The 19,893-nt window shown below is 37.6% G+C and overlaps 1 protein-coding gene across 3 annotated transcripts in view; it reads left to right on the forward strand.

The window, feature by feature from the left end:
- The window catches only part of LEKR1 (leucine, glutamate and lysine rich 1), a 58,120-nt gene extending 48,704 nt beyond the window's left edge, over positions 1-9,416 (forward strand). The window contains exons 11-13 of one of the 3 annotated variants that reach the window (XM_070753527.1): positions 2,387-2,542; positions 3,147-3,464; positions 8,361-9,416. In XM_070753527.1, the coding sequence (XP_070609628.1) occupies positions 2,387-2,542; positions 3,147-3,452 (462 nt within the window). In that variant the 3' untranslated portion in view covers positions 3,453-3,464; positions 8,361-9,416. The remainder of the gene's footprint in view (positions 1-2,386; positions 2,543-3,146; positions 3,465-8,360) is intronic. The other 2 variants (XM_070753525.1, XM_070753526.1) reach the window with 2 other exon arrangements.
- The last annotated feature ends 10,477 nt before the right edge of the window (positions 9,417-19,893 follow it).

Below are 19,893 nucleotides of genomic sequence, written 5' to 3' on the forward strand. Positions count from 1 at the left end.
ATGTGTAGGACAGAGCATTTATTAGTTGACATTTAGAGTTGCCAACTGTCTGACCTTTTGACACATAGTCAAGGTTGCTTTGTAGGGCAGCAGCATTGTCAGTGGTTTTAAATAATTTTATGTCATCAGGGAAGCAGACACAGCTGTTTTTAATATGATTACATAGATTGTTGATATACAGTAAAGCAGAAAGAGTGTGGGTCCTAAAACGTTGCCTTAGAGGACACCGCTGTTAACTGTTGTCAGATTTGATAGGGCCCTCCCTATTTTGACTATTTGTTGCCTTTTTGACAAGAACGTGGCTATCCATGTTCAGGGATCTGGAGATGCCCTAAGAATTTAGTTTCAACAGTAGTTTGTTATGTACCATTGAATCAAAAGCTTTGCAGAAGTCTATGTAAATTGCATCTATTGCTTTACCCAGGTCAAGATGTGTGGTCCAAAGGTTTCTGTAGTGTAGGAATTGCAGATTACAGGACAATTTTTTCCTGAAACCAAACTGATTGCTAGAAAGTAGATTGCTTTTTTCTAAGTGAAGGGTTATGGATTGGTTTATATTGATTCCATTATTTTACATATGATGCAACACAGTGAGATTGGTCTGTAATTTTATACTAGACTAGGGTACCACTGGGAAATGGGGGGCAGCAGCCATTGCTGTAAAAAAAAATTGAACTGAAGAACATATTGAAGAGGTTGGGATAGTTTTCAAGTCTTTAACTTTGGCATTAACAAAATTATAGAAGGCTGAGGAGGAGTTAGAGTTTAACAGTTCTTCCTCCTGTTTGCAATGGTGATTGGTACATTGGTACATTTGGCCTTTATCTGACTGCATAAGGCTTTGTAGCAGTTTTTAAACTTAGTCATGTAGCCAGTTTTGTTTTCTTGCCGAAGAGACTTTTTTTAAAATTGTAACTTTCTTATTGTTGTGGGTAACATAACAATAATTTGTTTTGGGGAATTTTTTTGGCTTTAGGGGTTATTTTTGATATGTTTAGGTTAATGACTATTGACTTCAAGCAAAAAGTGTTATAATAGTTTTTCTGCAGTATTACAACCCCTGAACAAAAAGTGCCAATCAAGAGAGGCGAGGTCGGCAGCTATGAGATCAGAGTTGGCTTTTTTAAAATTGTAATTTGGAGTCCCATAATTATGACTTTCTCTGTAAGGAAACAAGTTGAGACAAAAATCAATCATACTACGATCACTGTTGGAAAAAGGTTTATTAACTTTTATGTAATAAATTGAGTTTAAACTATTGTAGGGGTCCTTTATGTTCACTAAGCTCAGTTATTTATTTTTTTTGCAGGCCATTTCATTACTCAGACCAGTGATTTTCAACCTTTTTTGAGCCGCAGCATATTTTTTACATTTACGAAACCCTGGGGCACATTGAGCGGGGAAGGGGGGGCGGCGGCTAAAAAAAGTTTGGACAAAAAAAATATATCTCTCTCTCTTCCTCCCCTTCGCTCTATTTCTTTCTCCCTCCCTCTTTCTCTCCCTTCCTTCCTCTTTCTTTCTCTCTCTCCAACCCTCTTTCTTTCTCTTCCTTCCTTCCTCTCTTTTTTGCTCTTTCTCTCTCCCACCCTCCCACCCTCTATGTCTTTCTCTCTCTTGATCTCTCTCTCTCTTGCTTTCTCTTGTTCTCTTTCTCTCTCTCTTGCTTTCTTTCTCTCTCTTGTTCTCTCTCTCTCTCTCTTGCTTTCTCTTGTTCTCTTTCTCTCTCTCTTGCTTTCTTTCTCTCTTTCTTGTTCTCTTTCTCTCTCTCTCGCTCTTTCTCTTTCTTTCTTTCTTTCTTTCTTTCTCTCTCTTTCTTTCTTCCTCTCTGAGCTTCGCAGGACACCTGACCATTTCTCGCGGCACACTGGTTGAAAAACACTGACTCAGACTAGGCAATCCCATCAGTGCCAATGACTATGACAGTGCTATTTACTAGCACTGATGATGTTACCTAGTTTGGGTAATGAAACGTATGCAAGAAAACAACCAAAGCCAAAGAGCACTAAGGACCTCTTAGTTCAACCTTTCAAACCTGAGCTAGAAATATTCTCCGTTATTGAACATAACATATATTGATTGGAGTTTTGTGCATTAGAAATAAAACATTTCAGTGGTAATCCTCTTTTTCTAAAGCTTTTTATGAATATTATACAGTTCTGTACTATTATTAAGATTTTGTATTCCAAAGTAATTAATATCAAATACTGTATACTTTTGCATAATTTGTACATTTTCATCAAAATTGTAGATATAAGGATCAGGCTGCATGTCTTGACCAACTTAAGTTCCATTATTTCCACAAGTAACATTGTACACTATGTCCGTTGAACATTGTGCGTATGTAAACTGAACAGTCTTAATTGGTTTCCCAATGTTTGCTTTCTAGGTTGAAACTGATAAAATGAAAGAGCGCACCAGCAACAAAGAAGAGATTGTTAGACTAAAAGAAGAAGCCAGAATAGAACTAGATATTGAGAAACAAAAGAATCAGGAATTAATTGCAAAATATCAGAAAGATCAGGACGAACTGCTACATACAAAGGTTTAAGCAACTAAAAATAAACTTTTTTTATTGCATAGCCTCAAGAATCATTTAATTTCACTCTTTATGTCATATGACAAAAGGTCACAGAATTATCCCATTTCTTTTTCATTGTTGATTATTTAGTACATTACAAAAAGTTTTCCTTACCTATATTTCATGAGTCCTTCCGAGGCATATTTATTCCATACTAAAAAAATCCCAACATGGGTCAAAATTTTGCTTTAGTCCTTTAAGAGTTGTCCAGAATATTTATTTATAAAAGCAAGTTCTTCTCTCTTAGTTGTGTGTTTAAAAAGACTTACAAAATTCTTCATTTGAAAACAGAGATTTACTGTAATATTTATTTCATTTATGTATTCATACAGTATTTAACATTTTTAATAACTCCCAAATCTTATGTCCTCTAAAAATTCCACTACTAGAGAGTACTTTTTAATATTCATTTCATGTTAAGTATAATCTCTTTATAAGTCTTAACATGGAATGGAGTGATGTTTCTTTATCTTTTTCCAAAATCATTTCAACCTATTTAAATCTTCCTAACCAATGTGTGTTTGCCAAAATTGTTTGACAAGAATTGAATGTCCAATTTGTTTTTCAGATACCTCTACTGATATGTAATGCTACTAATAAACTGAAGGTTGAAATGGAGACACTTGAAAAGAAACTCCATGAAGCGGAGAGGAAGGTTAATGAGAAAGATCACAAGAGGGAGAAAGAATGGCAGAGCCTCAGAAGACAAATAACCGAGCTTGAGTTCCAGCTGAAGGAAGAACAGAGCATTCATAATTCAGTGACGGACGACATGAAAGAAGAAATAAAAAAGAAGACTCGTGAACTGGAAAAACTAACCGAGGAACAAAAACAATTGATTCAGACAATGAATCAAGTCCAAGAGGAGGTATGAACTCAGCCAAAGGTCAGACCTGGTTCATTATGTGATATCCATTTTTATTTTTTATTTTTTTTATTTATTGGATTTGTATGCCGCCCCTCTCCGGAGATTCGGGGCGGCTAACAGCAACAATAAAACAGTGTACAATAGTAATCTGATACTAGAGATGATTAAAAAACCCATTAATATAAAAAACCAAACATACATACATACATACCATGCATAGAATTGTAAAGGCTAGGGGGAAAGAGGATCTCATTTCCCCCATGCCTGACGGCAGAGGTGGGTTTTAAGTAGTTTACAAAAGGCAAGGAGGGTGGGGGCAATTCTAATCTTTGGGGGGAGATGGTTCCAGAGGGCCGGGGCCGCCACAAAGAAGGCTCTTCCCCTGGGTCCCGCCAAGCGACATTGTTTAGTTGATGGGACCCGGAGAAGGCCCACTCTGTGGGACCTAACCGGTTGCTGGGATTCGTGTGGCAGAAGGCGGTCCCGGAGATATTTATATTTATATTTTGGTTTGTTTGAGATACAAAAATCCTAACCTAACAAATGATGGGTATTTGGACAAGGAACGAAAATATAAGTCCACATATCATTTCAGATGTTCTCTCTTTCCCATTATGAACAAGGATATCAAACCATGATTTAGTGCCTGCTAAAGAAACCATATTCTATTTCTATTAAGTCTAAAGCAAGCTTTTTCTCATCAAGACATGGAAGAGAAAAGTATGATAAGCGAATTAATTTCTCTGCATAGAAACTATTTTCTGTAACTATATACTGTACTGTATGTGTAGGATTTTCTCCCTATTCACTTCTCCATAAATGGGAATTCTTCTGGGAAGGAGAAACTTATGGGCTGTGTATTTCATACAGTCAGGCAATAGATTTGAATATAAAGTTAGGAATTGGCAGAACGCACAATATGCCACTCTTGTCCAGTTGCTTATGTAATATAAAAAAGTATCTATTATTTTTTCAGATGTTGTATCCACATACCCCGATACAGTGCCGTGAAAAATATCTTTCTCATCATGTTAATTTAGAATAATTTTTAAAGTATTTAAAATTTCAAAAGCAACATACAGATTTTTTTCCCATAAATTACCCTGGTGTAGTGAATATGAAGACAAAAGCAAAAATTGAAAAATACAGTGCTGCGATTGAATAGTAACATGTTTAGTCAAAAGGCATTTGAAAAATCAAATCAAAAGAGCTTGAAGAAAAAAAATCAGAAAAATAAAAAAAATAACTTTTTAAAAGATGTAAAAGAGGAAGTAAAACCTATTTTTATGGGGGGAAAGTTCAAGAAAGATTTGCATATGAGTGGTTAGAATTATTAAAAATTAACACATGTACTTGTTCCTATGTTTGTACTATTTTTATCTGATCCATTAAAAATACTTAATAGTTGCTTTTTCATTGAAAATTTTGTAATGGATAAAACAATAGCAAAACTCCAACCTTGGAGCCATAACATACAGTATTTCTAGAACAGTGATGTCTAGTTCAGAATGAAAACAGTTTCCTGGCTTTGTTGATTTGTTTTTAATTGTTATGTCAAATTCCTTTCAGTAGAAGGAAATACGCTCTGGAAATCTGGTCTAAATTTTTGGTACATTGGGAATTATATTATAGTCACCCAACCCTGGCAAGAGCCTCAGGCATTTTTTGACACTAGAGGTGGAAGGAAAGAGGTAAAGCAAATCTAATTCTAGACTTCTCGTGATATATTATCCCTCCAATTCAAAAGTCAGGAAAGAAAAATCTAATTAGTTATCTGCCTCTGAAATATTCTTTCCTAAGTCATTGAATTGCATCTTAAAATAGATGCATTTGTCATAGAAATAATGCCTTATCATATCTTTATGACAGTAAGCTGTGCATATAGATGAATAAAAAAGATTGAAATATGGTCATTGTTTTCTGTCACTGGATGTAGTTCAATTTTTATCTGTCAATGATACATTCATTATTGTAAACTTTATATTGACTAAATATAGTCAATTGATATGTTCCCTATGCTGCATAATCTTTTATATTGGATATGACTTCCTTTATTTTCATTAAAAAAGAGAAATGATGTCATGCTTTACTTAAAAAGGTTTCTTTTGGATTAATCATTAATCAGATTGGGTTCACATTATTTTTTGAGCCTTCGCAATTGCCCTTGGTAACTTTTTTTAAATGCAAAAAGTATTTAAATCCTTTAAAGTTCTTCACTAATAGTGTGCATAGATAAATTTGGACTTTTAATTAAAGTGATTAATATTTCAGTGGCAGATTTAATAGTTTTCATGGATATATTAAAATTTGCACTCGGCTTCTGCCCTGAAGGCCTGCTGCCATGAGGATGCCTTGATTTATCTTTCCAATTTTCAACTCTAAGGCTTGAAGCAAGCACAGTGCTAAAGACATTTTAGGTCACTGATTTTCCTGGGAATCAAAGTGACTATTCTTAAAGGAATTCAACCTCTGAAGTACTTCCATAATTAGCTAATCATTGAAGCCATTCTCCATCATGGAAAAGCAAGGTGTTATTTTAGTGTCAGAAAGCAAAGTATGTTTTCTGTCGAGCTGTATACCCTGAGCCAAGGAAAAATACTTCATGACTGTAAAAAATATGACTTTAACAATCGAGTTGTCGAAGCGTGGAACTCATTGCCGGACTCAGTGGTGTCAGCCCCCAGCCCCCAACACTTCTCCCTAAGGCTCTCCACGATTGACCTCTCCAGGTTCCTAAGAGGCCAGTAAGGGGCGTACATAAGTGCACTGATGTGCCTATCGTCCCCTGTCCAATTGTCTTTCCTTATTTCATATATCATATATTTTCTCTATATATTTTCTCTCCTTTCCTTCTACTTCTCTTCTTTCTTACTTTCAATCTTTATATATATTACTTAATGTCTATTCTCTTTCATATGTATTGTATATTGGACAAAGAATAAAATAAATAAAATGAAAAAATGAAATTATGAAAAGTTTCCTATAACAATTTTGCTTTTATTTATTTATTTATATTTTTTTTGTCATACAAATATAGTGTTGTATTGTAGTATGTTTAACATAATATAAGTATAAAGTAGATATAGAACAGATAAAAAAGACATTTGGACAGGAATGGTAGGCACAAAGGTTCACTTATGCACGCCCCTTACAGACCTCTTAGAAAAGGGGAGAGGTCTATTGTAGATAATGTAAGGTTGAAGATTTTGGGATTGGGGGAAGAAACAACAAAGTCCGGTAGTGAATTCCAGGCGTTGACCACTCTATTGCTGAAATCATATTTTCTGCAGTCTAGTTTGGATCGGTTTACATTTAGTTTGTATCTATTGCATGCTCTTGTGTTGTTGTTGTTGTTGTTAAAGTGAAGTAGTCGCTAACAGGGAGTACATTGTGATGTATGATTTTATGAGCAACAGTTAAATCAGTTCGGAGGCGGTGTAGCTGTAAATTTTCTAAACATAGTAATTGAAGTCTGGAGGAGTAAGGTAATTTGTTGTGTGAGGAGGAGTGGAGGACTCTTCTTGTGAAGTATTTCTGGACTCCTTCAATTGTATTAATGTCTGTTATGCAGTGTTTTGTTACTTAATCCAATTTCACAAACTGGCACCTTCTACATACATTATTAGACTTTCACTGCAGTGATTTCCAGATGACATGGGATTGGGAATGGAAGTCCAGCAATCTGGCAAGAAACAGGTTGGAAAAGCTATCTTTGAGATACTTTCTTGAGGAAAACTGTTGAAAATAAAACAGGCAATTTGAGAGACAAATTGTAGGTACGTTTATGAAATTAAAAAAGCAGCCCAGTTTTAGAAGAGATTGGAATAGAAACCATAGAAAAAGAGACCAAAATTAGATCATCCAATAAAATGAACCTGTATTCAAGAAAAAAAGAATAATTCCTTTATGCTAAACCAGCGGTCCCCAAACTGTGGCCCGCGGGCCGCATGAGGCCCACCGAGGCCATTTATCCAGCCCATGGGTGAGTGACAGGAGCACAGGTACATACTTTTCTTTTAATTAAATTCTCTCCTTAATGTTCCTTCAAAACGTACAACACCAATTATATTTCTAACTTATTAATCATTATGCCAAAGTGCTTCCTTCTTTCTTTATACATTTTTCTATAAACCAAGAAAACCTTGTATAGCCAATCAGATGTTAACAAAAGAAAATTTAAAAAAAAACATAAACATATATGAATTTCAGATTTCTTTCCCCCCTCTAAATAGTATGTTCCCATTTTGTTTTTTTTTACTTTAAAATAAGGTATGTGCAGCGTGCGTAGGGATTTGTTGATAGTTTTTTTTTTTATAGTCCGGCCCTACAACAGTTCGAGGGACAATGAATTGGCCCCCTGTGTAAAAAGTTTCAGGACCCCTGTGCTAAACATTGTTCATTTAAAGAAGCATGCCAAGTAGCTTATTCAACTGGAAGTGGCCTATTCAACTAGTTTGTTTTAATGGGCGTTTCTCTCTGTAAACATAATGTTTATACGTGCTTTGGGGTGATGCAGAGCTTCCATTCTTAATTCAATATCTAAAGAACCGGGTGGATGAGCACCATCAAATTGCAAATTGATTTCTGATATGACTAAAACGATGGTATCCTAATTATAGTACTTTTAAAGCTGCTTAGTATATCTAAAATGTAGTAACACCTTAGATGTCAGGCATAATATTGTTCTTACTACACCCATGATGAAAAACACAGTAGCCAATTAGAATAATTGTCCCATGGATATGCTGGTTATCGGTGGTAAGGCTGTAAGCATTTCAGTACACAATGTGTTGTCTGTACACGCTGTTCTGGGTACACTATGTTTTGAGATGCTAAGAAACACTCAATATTTATATATCTTTTGTTGTCATCTCAACAATGTTTTATGAAATATGTCTTTCTTTCTTCTCATAGAATGCCCTTCTCCAGGACACTGTACGCAGGGAGTGTGAGGAACGCTATGAGCTTACTGAGGCTTTGGTTCAAGCTAAAGAACAAGTCATGGAACTAAAAAAACTCGGTGGAAACTTTCCCTTGACACAGTGTTCTCTCGGTCAGGGCAGTGCAACTTCCTCCTCCACTTTGATCAACAGTCAAAGGCGCCCAAAGGCTTCAAAAGGCATAACATCTGAGATTTCAAGGACCGCTAAAGCCTGTGGTAGGAACCAAAACAGCTTCAGTGTTAGCTTGCCTGCTATACCTACACTGCAGTCACCTCAAAGAACATCTCTAGATGAATCCAGGAGAAGGATCTCAGCAGTTATAAAAAGACAAATGAGTCAACTATGATGAGAAAAGAATTGGTACCCAGGATCAACAACTCTGGCACATTATCTAAGTTTTTTAAAGTAAACCTTAAGGAGGTAATGTTACAAGAAAATATATTTCTGGGAATAAACATGTTTTTAGGGATGAACGTTTTCTTTTATGCTGATAGCATGCTATTAAGCTGTAAGGCCATGCTTTGCTTACCAAAACATTTGTATTTTATTATACAATCATGATTCCTGAATCCGAAAAGGGTGGTACTGTCATATAGTGGCTTTCTACAGCAGACTGCAAGATCTAGCTCATATATATCTTCCTTCTTAGTCACTTAATCTAGCAAAATGTATAAGTCATAAAGAAACATGCCAGTCTAACTTTGTAATACATCATTAAAAATAGGATGTCATCAAGACTAAGCTAGAAATATTCTTGTGATTGCCTACCTAGTTGCATATGATTATGGAAGTCTCTATCTGCAATGGGAACTGCTATTATTTAGGCACACCTAGTTCAATGTAATATAGTTTGTATCATGTGTACATAAAGTACAACAAATTAAGTGATTTTGTTCCTTTTTCCCTTTCCCCACCCCTTGGACACAGACTCACCTGAACACACACAATGGTATTTTAATTTTGTAATGGTATTTTAATTCACTTGTCTCCATTGTTAATATGTTAATAAAAACCTTGCTGAATTGTTTGTACAATTGCCAGTTTTCTTCTAAAACCTTTGCCTACATTTAGGCTTGCCGAGAAAAGCCAGCTATGGCAGATAAATTACAAAAGTGTCTCAGTTAGAGTGGGATGTTTGCCCCAGCAGCCAATGATATTCTTGCACGAAGATGTATGGAATATATCTTCCTCGGGGATTACAGTATTTGGGTAGAGAAGAGGGCTATATGGATCACTGCATATTTGCATCAAGAGCTCCAGGTTTCCTGAATCAGGTTCACAAACTATGCCAATGATTTAATGATGGGAGTGGGAACGTCCCTCCCTCAAAAGCCATCCACTTCCACTCACTGCAGTAGGTACATAGATGTTACTTTGGACAGAATGGGTTGTTAACTGCAAAACAAATACACCTCCAATAAGCTAGATTGATATTTAGGATTGTTTTGTTAACTGCTAACTTCCAATGTATATACTACAGGAAGAGTCTACGGAGAGGGGTGGCATACAAATCTATTAAATAAATAAATAAATTATTTTCAGTTATTGTTTTAGGCAAAAACCCAGCTGACATATGAATTGCAAAATAATACAGAAGAAAAAGCATTGTTTTTTCCCCTTAAAAAGCAGTAAATGTATATGAAACAAAGCAAATTACATATGTCATAAGTAGGCTATATGTAACAAAAATCACCTGATATTGATGGCAATTCAGTATCAAGACCATAAATTGTCTAAACGGATGAAGATGTGCTATTTTGTTCTTCATATTTTCACTATACTCTAGCATAGAACTCGCTGCTCTTTCTAAGTCACATAACTGATCAAGCTAGATACAATCCAGGGTAATGACTTTTATCTCCAAATGCTGGCAGCTATTATAAAAATGATGAAAACATCAAAACTGTGAGAATTTTGAAAAGTGGTTGGGCTACAATTGTGGATTGTATAATTAGGCAAATATGAAATGGTTTGTGTAAGAAGTGGCTGTATGGTTTGTTTAATGAGTGTGAAGGCTGCAACTGTGCCTGATGATTGGAAAAATGCTATTATTTCTCTCTGTACAAAGAGAAAGCTAGCAAGAGTGAATGTAAACACTCCAGGGGAATTACTTTGTTATATTTTCCTGAGAGAAAAAAATTGAGGAGAAGGTGACACGTACACTCCTCTTGGAGGAAAAGTCAGAGTATTGATCTAAAGAAATGGCCAATCCATCAGCAACTAGGTTGCCGATCGGTTTCCGGTCACAATTCAAAGTGTTGGTTATGACCTATAAAGCCCTTCATGGCATCGGACCAGAATATCTCCGGGACCGTCTTCTGCCGCACAAATCCCAGCGACCAGTTAGGCCCCCCAGAGTTAGCCTTCTCCGGGTCCCGTCGACTAAACAATGTCGTTTGGTGGGGCCCAGGGGAAGAGCCTTCTCTGTGGCGGCCCCGACCATCTGGAACCAACTCCCCCCAGATATCAGAATTGCCCCCACCCTTCTTGCCTTTCATAAGCTCCTCAAAACCCACCTCTGTCGTCAAGCATGGGGGAATTGAGATATTCCCTTCCCCCTAGGCTTATAAAATTTATGCATGGTATATCTGTATGTATGATTGGTTTTTCTTAAATTGGGTTTTTTTAAATTACTTTTAATATTAGATTTGTTTATATTGTCTTTTTTACTGTTGTTAGCCGCCCCGAGTCTGCAGAGAGGGGCAGCATACAAATCTAATAAATAAATAAATAAAAATAAACTAGGGCCTTTCAAACCACGCAGTGAAAACTTTGGAAAACTGTCTACTCTTCGGAGAGGGGCGGCATACAAATCTAATAAATTATTATTATTATTATTATTATTATTATTATTATTATTATTATTTTGAAAAAAGCGATTGGGTTTATTATGATGGCATTTTCAAGTATCAACAAGGTTATACTCTAATGCAAAAGAAGGCCAAGCATGTCCACTATTATTTTGAAGTGCAGTGATCTTCATTGTGTACATTTACAATATTTCTGTATGTAAATATTTATTTAAAGCATTTATATAACCATCTTATACTGAACTCTAAGTGACTCCCAATCAGGAAAATAAAGAGAATGGCCTCAAACTCTTAGTGTACAAAGGCAAATATTATGACAGACCAGTTGGGATGATTTTCCTAATTGCAACAGAACAACTGAAGGATGGAGTTTGCCCCCAAACAGAAAGAATAGGGAAAAGAACTCTATGCTTAAAAATGTCTATATGGTGCTGCTCACTATATTCTCCCTATAACCTAGGAAGAATCTGGGTTATAATAAATAAATGAATAAAATATTTCAAAGAAGAGCAAAGTAGTTATAACAAGGAACTGTAATTACCCCAAACTTCAATGTATTTTTAACTGGACACAAGTTTGCCCAACTTGGTCTCTTTGACAAATTCCTGTCCTGGTTTGCTAACAGCTTTCCCCTTTAGTGGGGAGACAAAACAGAAGGGAAAGAGCTGCTTTTGCCTTAACAGAGTCGATTAAAGAAGAGGTGGAGGGAATGATGATCAGATTAGCAGTTGACAGAAAACTGATGGGATGACTAATACTGTATTCTAGAAGCAAAAAACTGAAGATAGATTAGGTTGAAAGTAAAAGAACTTTAACAAAGGCAAATGTAAAGTACCTTACTTAGGAAAAAAAAAGTGGAGCTGCAGAGATATAATACGTGTGATACCTGGCTGATATTAATGCACGTGAAAAGCTTCATCATGTAACTTTAGTCTGGTCAGTAGAAACAGCTAACTTTCTAAACCAGCATTAAGCTGTACTCTGCATTGATCAGAGTAGTGTGTCCAGTTTTGAAAACCACATTTCAAGAAACATTCAGAGAAACCAACTGGTGCCAGGATGATCAGGTAACTGGAAATTAAGTCTGAGAAAAATGGATATGCTCTTTTCAAGTGTCTGAAGGAATGTCATAGAAGGTTGACTTGTTCCATATTTTTTGAGAGTACAGCGATGGAACAAGAATCTGTAATATTCTGAAATCTAAGAGTCAACCACTGCAAAGTATTAATTTGATTTTCTATTACTGGTATATGATTCTGTACAAGATTGTTTCTACTCTGGGCATCTTGACACATTCCTTATATATACCACTTTTATTTCTGTAGCTTTAGAATAATATTATGAAACCATGTTTAAATAATATTCTTAACCTTGTTGAATTTATTCATTTTCTAGGTTTTTGTAATATATCAAAATATTCAATTGCCGGACACTAAGGCACAATAAGCGTTCACCTAACACAATTCAAAGCATTGGTTATGACCTATAAAGCCCTACATGGCATTGGACCAGATTACTTACGGGGCTGTCTTCTGCCACATGTGTCCCAGCGGCGGGTCAGATCCAACAGAGTTGGCCTTCTCCAGGTCCCGTCAGCTAGACAATGTTGCCTGGTGGCACCTAGGGGAAGAGCCTTCTCAGTAGTGTCCCTGGCCCTTTGGAACCAATTCCCTCCAGACATTCACACTGCCATCACCCTCCCTGTCTCCCGCAACAGTCTAAAGACCCATCTTTTCCCCCTAGGCCTTTACAATTTTATGCATGGTATGTCTGTATGTATGATTGGTTTTTATAATAATGGATTTTTAACTGTTTTTAGTATTGGATTATTGTTATATGCTGTTTTATTGCTGCTGTTAGCTGCCCCAAGTCTGCGGAGAGGGGCGGCATACAAATCCAATTAATAATAATAATAATAATAATAATAATAATAATAATAATAATAATAATAATAATCTTTGCCGACAGGCTTGGGGCCGCTAAGACCAACATCTAGCCCTGGCCGACGAATGAATTTATGTCTGTTTGTCTGAACACGAGTGACTGGTTTTTTAAGATGCTGGGGTTTTAATAGGTTTTTAAATTTAGATTTCTATATGTTATGTATTACTTTGTTGTGAGCCGCCCTGAGTCTGAGGAATAGTGCAGCAAAGAAATCAAATCAAACCAATCAATTAATCAATAGCACAAAAATTAGTCAGTTTGGGTTTGCAGTGTTCTACACTATATTTGTTAGATCAAAGCCCCTGTGTGGTTCAGGAGCTAATTTAGATCAAGATAATTTAGATTTGATTTCAACAATCGAGTTATCGAAGCATGGAACTCATTACCGGACTCAATTGTGTCAACCCCTAACTCCCAACACTTCTCCCTTAGACTCTCCACGATTGACCTCTCCAGGTTCCTAAGAGGCCAGTAAGGGGCGTACATAAGTGCACTGGTGTGCCTTTTGTCCCCTGTCCAATTGTCTTTCTTTCACCTATCTTATATATTCTCTTCCTTTCATATATCCTCTCCTCTAAGTTCACTTTCACCCTCTTTTATATTATCACATGTCTATTTTTCTTCCTATGTACTTGTGTATTGGATGAATGAATGAATGAATGAATGAATAAATGAATGAATGAATGAATAAATAAATTTAGATTTTTCAAACTTGACAACTTTAAGTTGTATGGACTCCCAGAATTCTTCAGCCAGCCAGCTTAAAGTTGTGGTGTTTGACAAACATTGATTTATGCCCTACTTTTTCCAGACTGGTGCCCCTGAAAGGTTTTTCTATAAGGCAGCATTTGTCATGGAGTCAAGTTTCCCCATGACAAGGTTCTTCCAAATACCAATTTTCTTATGTGAGTTGCCCTTAAATGTGGGTTGATTAGCAGCCATCACATGAACTTCAAACATCATCCTCTCCCCAACCTATTTCAACCCACATTTACATCATTCCATGTTTTTATTCCAAAGACTGAGTTACTGAGTACACAAAGTTCCTTGTGAAATGCCTTCCACTAATCCGACATTCTAAGCTCAAATGAAATATCTAGCTCAGCCCGAACTTTGCTGTTGTGACAACCTTTTTATGTGAACGCTGTAAGTGGATAACAAGCACTTGTAAATGTTGAGTTTGGAGCGCAGATTTAAAACCAAAATGGACAATACAGATAGTTCTCAACTTAGAACCATTTATGAACAAAGGGACTTATGACTCATGTCTGAGGTTATGGCTGTTTACCCACCCACCCTCAATTGTTACGTTATTCAAATTTGAGCACTTGGCAGCCTGCCTGCACTTACAAATAACTTTGAAGAGTGTTCGGAAACTTCAGATCCTCCAAAATGGAGCCGCGTGAGCGGTTTTGGGCCTTACAAGACATGCCCATATTTCATCATCACTTCACAGAATGCATTGGCTGCTGATCTGTTTCTGGACACAATTCAAAGTGTTGGCTATGACCTATAAAGCCCTACATGGCATAGGACCAGACTATCTCCGAGACTGCCTTCTTCCGCACGTGGGTGGGTAGGTAGGTAGGTAGGTAGGTAGGTAGGTAGGTAGGTAGGTAGATAGATAGATAGATAGATAGATAGATAGATAGATAGATAGATAGATAGATAGATAGATAACCCTCATCACCTCGAGGCTCGACTATTGTAACGCTATTTACATGGGGCTACCTTTGAAAAATGTTCGGAAACTCTGCGAGAGCAATCATGGGCTTCCCCAAATATACCCATGTTACACCAACACTCCGCAGTCTGCATTGGTTGCCGATCAGTTTCCGGTCACAATTCAAAGTGTTGGTTATGACCTATAAAGCCCTTCATGGCACCAGACCAGATTACTTCAGGGACCGCCTTCTGCTGCACGAATCCCAGGGACCAGTTAGGTCCCACAGAGTGGGTCTTCTCTGAGTCCCGTCAACTAAACAATGTCGCTTGGTGGGGCCCAGGGGAAAAGCCTTCTCTGTGGTGGCCCCGGCCCTCTGGAACCAACTCCCCCCAGAGATTAGAATTGCCCCCACCCTCCTTGTCTTTCATAAACTACTTAAAACCCACCTCTGCCACCAGGCATGGGGGAATTGAGATACGCTTTTCCCCTAGGCCTTTACAATTTTATGCATGGTATGTCTGTATGTATGATTGGTTTTTATAATAATGGGTTTTTAACTATTTTTAGTATTGGATTATTGTTATATGCTGTTTTATTGCTGCTGTTAACCGCCCCGAGTCTGCGGAGAGGGGCGGCATACAAATCCAATAAATAAATAAATAAAAATAAATAAAAGATAGATAGATAGATAGATAGATAGATAGATTGATAGATAGATAGATAGATAGATAGATTAGATAGATAGATAGATAGATAGATAGATAGATAGATAGATAGATAGATAGATAGATAGATAGATAGATAGATAGATTAGATAGACAGACAGACAGACAGACAGACAGACAGACAGACAGATGATAGATAGTCAGTCTTCAGAGAGGGGCAGCACAGAAATCATTCAATCATTCAATCAATCATTCAATCAACCATTCAATCAATCAATCAATCAATCAATCAATCAATCATTCAAATATAAATAAATAAATAAATAAATAAATAAATAAATAAATAAGAAACGTTTCATCTAATCAGCGTACTAGGAAGCTGCAGTAGGTGGATTTAGTCACAAGAAATCATCTTAACTACATAGTTCATGAAAAAAACATCCAACATGGGATAACTATTTATAAAGGTGCTTTCATTCTAATCGCTTTTGAAGATTGCTGCAGCCTTTGTCTTTGTTTTGTTTCTTCTTTTGTTTTGTTTCTTCTTTTTCTTTTGCAGTTAGCTGGAAGCAGAATTCTTACAATGCCAGTTTCTGTAGCTAATATCGTTCTCCAATACTGCTCAGAAAGAATCTTCACTTAGCAAAAGTTGCTCCAAAGGTCTCAAAAGTTCTTTTTCAAAAGGCAACTGGATTGGGGGGGGGTGTTTCCTTGAGGAAGAAGAACAAAATGTTTCATTGTTCTGCTTCCTCAAGAAAAAAGAAGTTTGATTGCCTTTTGATAAAGTACTTTTAAGACAACTATGACCTGGATGACTGAGAATCTCCATAGATGTTTGTCCCAAAGATGCTTTTTCAAAAGACAACTGAACTTTCTTGATATATATTTTTTCTTGAAAACATTTTGGTTCTCATCTAAGAAGCTTCTTCAGTTCAGCACTGAAATGTTTTGAAGGAGAAAAATTTAAAAAGTTTGAAAAAGCATCTTTGGAACAACTGTTACTTGGATAATTGAGACTCTTCCTAGGCCAGTGATGGCGAACCTATGGCACGGGTGCCACAGGTAACACGCAGTGCCATATCTACTGGCACATGAGTTGTTGCACTAGCTCAGCTCCAATGTGCATGTGTGTGCCAGCCAGTTGATTTTTGGCTTGCACAGAGACTCTGGGAGGGCATTTTTGGCTTCCGGAGAACTTCCAGGGGTACGGGGTGTTCTGTCGAGCTCTCTGGTAGAATCCTCCCAAAAATGCACAGATACAATTTCAGACACACACACGTTTGAAAATTCAAAACAATGTTCTTTATACCGAAAATGCAAATAAACAGAGCACTCTTTTTGTATAGCAAAGAGCACTTGTCTCCAAACAAGTTGGTAATTTGTACAAGTCCCTTATCAGTTCTGTGATACTTAGCTTGCAGCTGTGAGGCAATTCACAGTCCTTCTTCTTTCACAAAGTGAAACACACTTTGCTCTGGTTTAGTTTCAAAGCGGGGGAAAATCAGCACACAAAGATCAAAGTCAGCAAAGCAGTCACGAAACACAACGATCAGATAATCCTCCACAATGGCCAAACCCACAGGCTGCTATTTATAACCCACAGGTTGAATCCAAGGAGGAGCTAGATAATTGATCTCCTTCTGAGCTGTCTGCCACACTCTCCTCCTCCCTGTCACTCATGTCTTCTTGGTCAGAGGAGCCTTCATCATCAGATTCCAGCGGGGGAAAAACAGGCCTGCAGCATGTGGATGTCTCCCCCACATCCACAGTCCTTGGGGCAGGAGCTGGGCCAGAGCTAACCACAACATGGGGGAGGGCGTTTTTACTCTCCCCCTGCTCCAGGGATGCCTTTGGAGCCTGGGTAGGGCAAAACATGAGCCTACTGGGCCCACCAGAATTTGGGAAACAGGCTGTTTCTGCTCTCCAGACAACCTCCAGGTGGAGAAGGAAGCTGTTTTCACCCTCCCCAGGCATTGAATTATGGGTATGGGCATTTGCGCATGCATGATAGTGCGCGCGCATGCTTTTTCGGCATCCAAGGGAAATAGGTTCGCCATCACTATCCTAGGTTTTTAGTAGCTATCTTCTTTCAGTCAATACATGCCAATACCTATCCATTACATACTTTAGCCATCAGGTGGCACTAGCTTTGATTGTACTTCATGCAACCAAGAAGATCCTGTTATTGTCCTGTTCCTGTTAAAGAAGAACGGGACAAATGAATTCTTGTTCAATGCCTGATGGTATGTTCTTTAAACTGTTCATGTCAACAGTGACGAAGTTCTTGTCTTAGAGAACATGTATTATATGTTGGAGAGTGTCCTCTGTTCCATGGAACATATGTCCACTACTTTCTGAGATTCACACTTGCAACAGCACAATTCAGGAGCACTTATAAACCAGTGGGTTTGATAGCAAAAACCGAGGGAAAACATTAGTCACATTCATTGTGGAAAACCATAAATGCAAACGAGATAGGCTTTCTGACTAACCTGATTATTACTGATTAATGGGAGGAACAGAACAATGATCTTAACTTCCATTTTAAATTTTCTGATGAGCAAATTAAGTGAACACTCAAGCTAGCCTTCAGCAATTTTAGGAAGCTTTTAATTGGCGCAAAACATGGCAATTAAATTGCTAGCTAGAACATGCTTCATCTGCCCTGTCGGTTGACTCCTCAGCACAATTTAAGGTGTTAGTTTTCATCCTAATAATGACAGGAATGCCGCCACCACCACCAATGCATTAGATCTTGATATTACTCTGCATAGGCAGGAAAGACCCTTCTGAAGGCACCCTTGCATTGAGAAGTCCGTTTGTAGGGACAAAACAGATGTCCTTCTCAGTGGTGAAATCCAAATCTTTTTACTACAACAACAATGTTAAACATCATTTTGTTGGTATGGGCCCACTGTGAAAGACCTAGACAGACTAACACAGTGGGCCCATACCAACAAAATGATGTTTAACATTGACAAGAGCAAAGTCCTTCACCTAGGCAGAAAAAACCCTGGACACACATACAGCCTGGGAGAAACCCCTCTTAGCAGTAGCAACTGCGAAAGAGACCTCGGAGTCTTGGTGGACAATCAACTAAACATGAGCCAACAATGTGCAGCAGCAGCTAAAAAAGCCAACACAATCCTAAGCTGCATCAACAGGGGAATACACTTCAAGACCAGGGAAGTCTTAATACCACTCTACTACGCCCTGGTCCGACCACACCTGGAGTACTGTATTCAGTTCTGGTCACCACACTTCAAAAGAGACATTGAAACTCTGGAGAAGGTGCAAAAAAGAGCAACCAAGATGATTAAGGGACTGGAAACCAAGACTTACGAAGAGAGACTGAGGGAACTGGGCATGGATAGCTTAGAGAAAAGGAGGGCCAGAGCGGACATGATAGCAGTCTACAAGTATACGAGGGGATGTCACAGAGAGGAGGGGATCACTTTATTCTCCAGGGCACCAGAGGGCTGGACGAGGAACAACGGCTGGAAGCTGACCAAGGAGAGATTCAACATGGAGATAAGGAGGAACTTCCTGATGGTCAGAGCGATCAACCAATGGAACAACCTACCAGCGGATGTTGTGAACTCAAACACTCTGGACATTTTTAAGAGAAGATTGAACTGCCACTTGACTGGTGTGCTATAGGGCTTCTGTTTGGGCAGGGGGTTGAACTTGATGACCTTCATGGTCCCTTTCAACTCTAACAATAAATAAATAAATAAATAAATAAATAAATAAATAAATAAATAAATAAATAAATAAATAAATAAATAAATAAATGAATGAATGAATGAATGAATGAATGAATGAATGAATGAATGAATGAATGAATAGCAACAACAACAACAATAATAATACTAATGATGATGATGACCTTGCATTCCCAATGAACAGCAGGAGCCTCTCTTTGTACCCACAGACCAGCAAAAATCCTCTTATCAAGGAATTACACAGAGTTCTTGATGCTGGAATATCCAACAGCTGCACAATTGCCTGATTATTCAAGCGGAGCAAAATGCAAAGAGGTACAAACGAAAGCCCAATAATGATGCAATGTTATTTCGCAAAGATTTAGTTAAGTTGTCCCTTAAACATTGATTTGATTCATTTAATAGGGTACAATAGTGGCAAGGTTAAAAATATTTCACAGAGATCTCCTAAAAAATGTCTTAATGGAAAATGACGGAATGTGACAAGTCTCCGAAAGAAAACCGAGTGTTGCTATGAACCAGATGTACCCAAGAGAGGACAGGCTGCTTTTGTTCATTAGGCTGTCTAAACTCCTGACCCCTCAGGGTTAGTAACAGAGCACAACCAAAGTATCCAAAGACACCTAGTTCTCGACTCTATCAGCAGGAAGATCACAGTGTACTGCGTTATTAAAGCAAATTGCTTCACACATAA

This window comes from Erythrolamprus reginae, chromosome 5 (assembly GCF_031021105.1).
Source record: "Erythrolamprus reginae isolate rEryReg1 chromosome 5, rEryReg1.hap1, whole genome shotgun sequence".
NCBI lineage: Eukaryota > Metazoa > Chordata > Lepidosauria > Squamata > Dipsadidae > Erythrolamprus > Erythrolamprus reginae.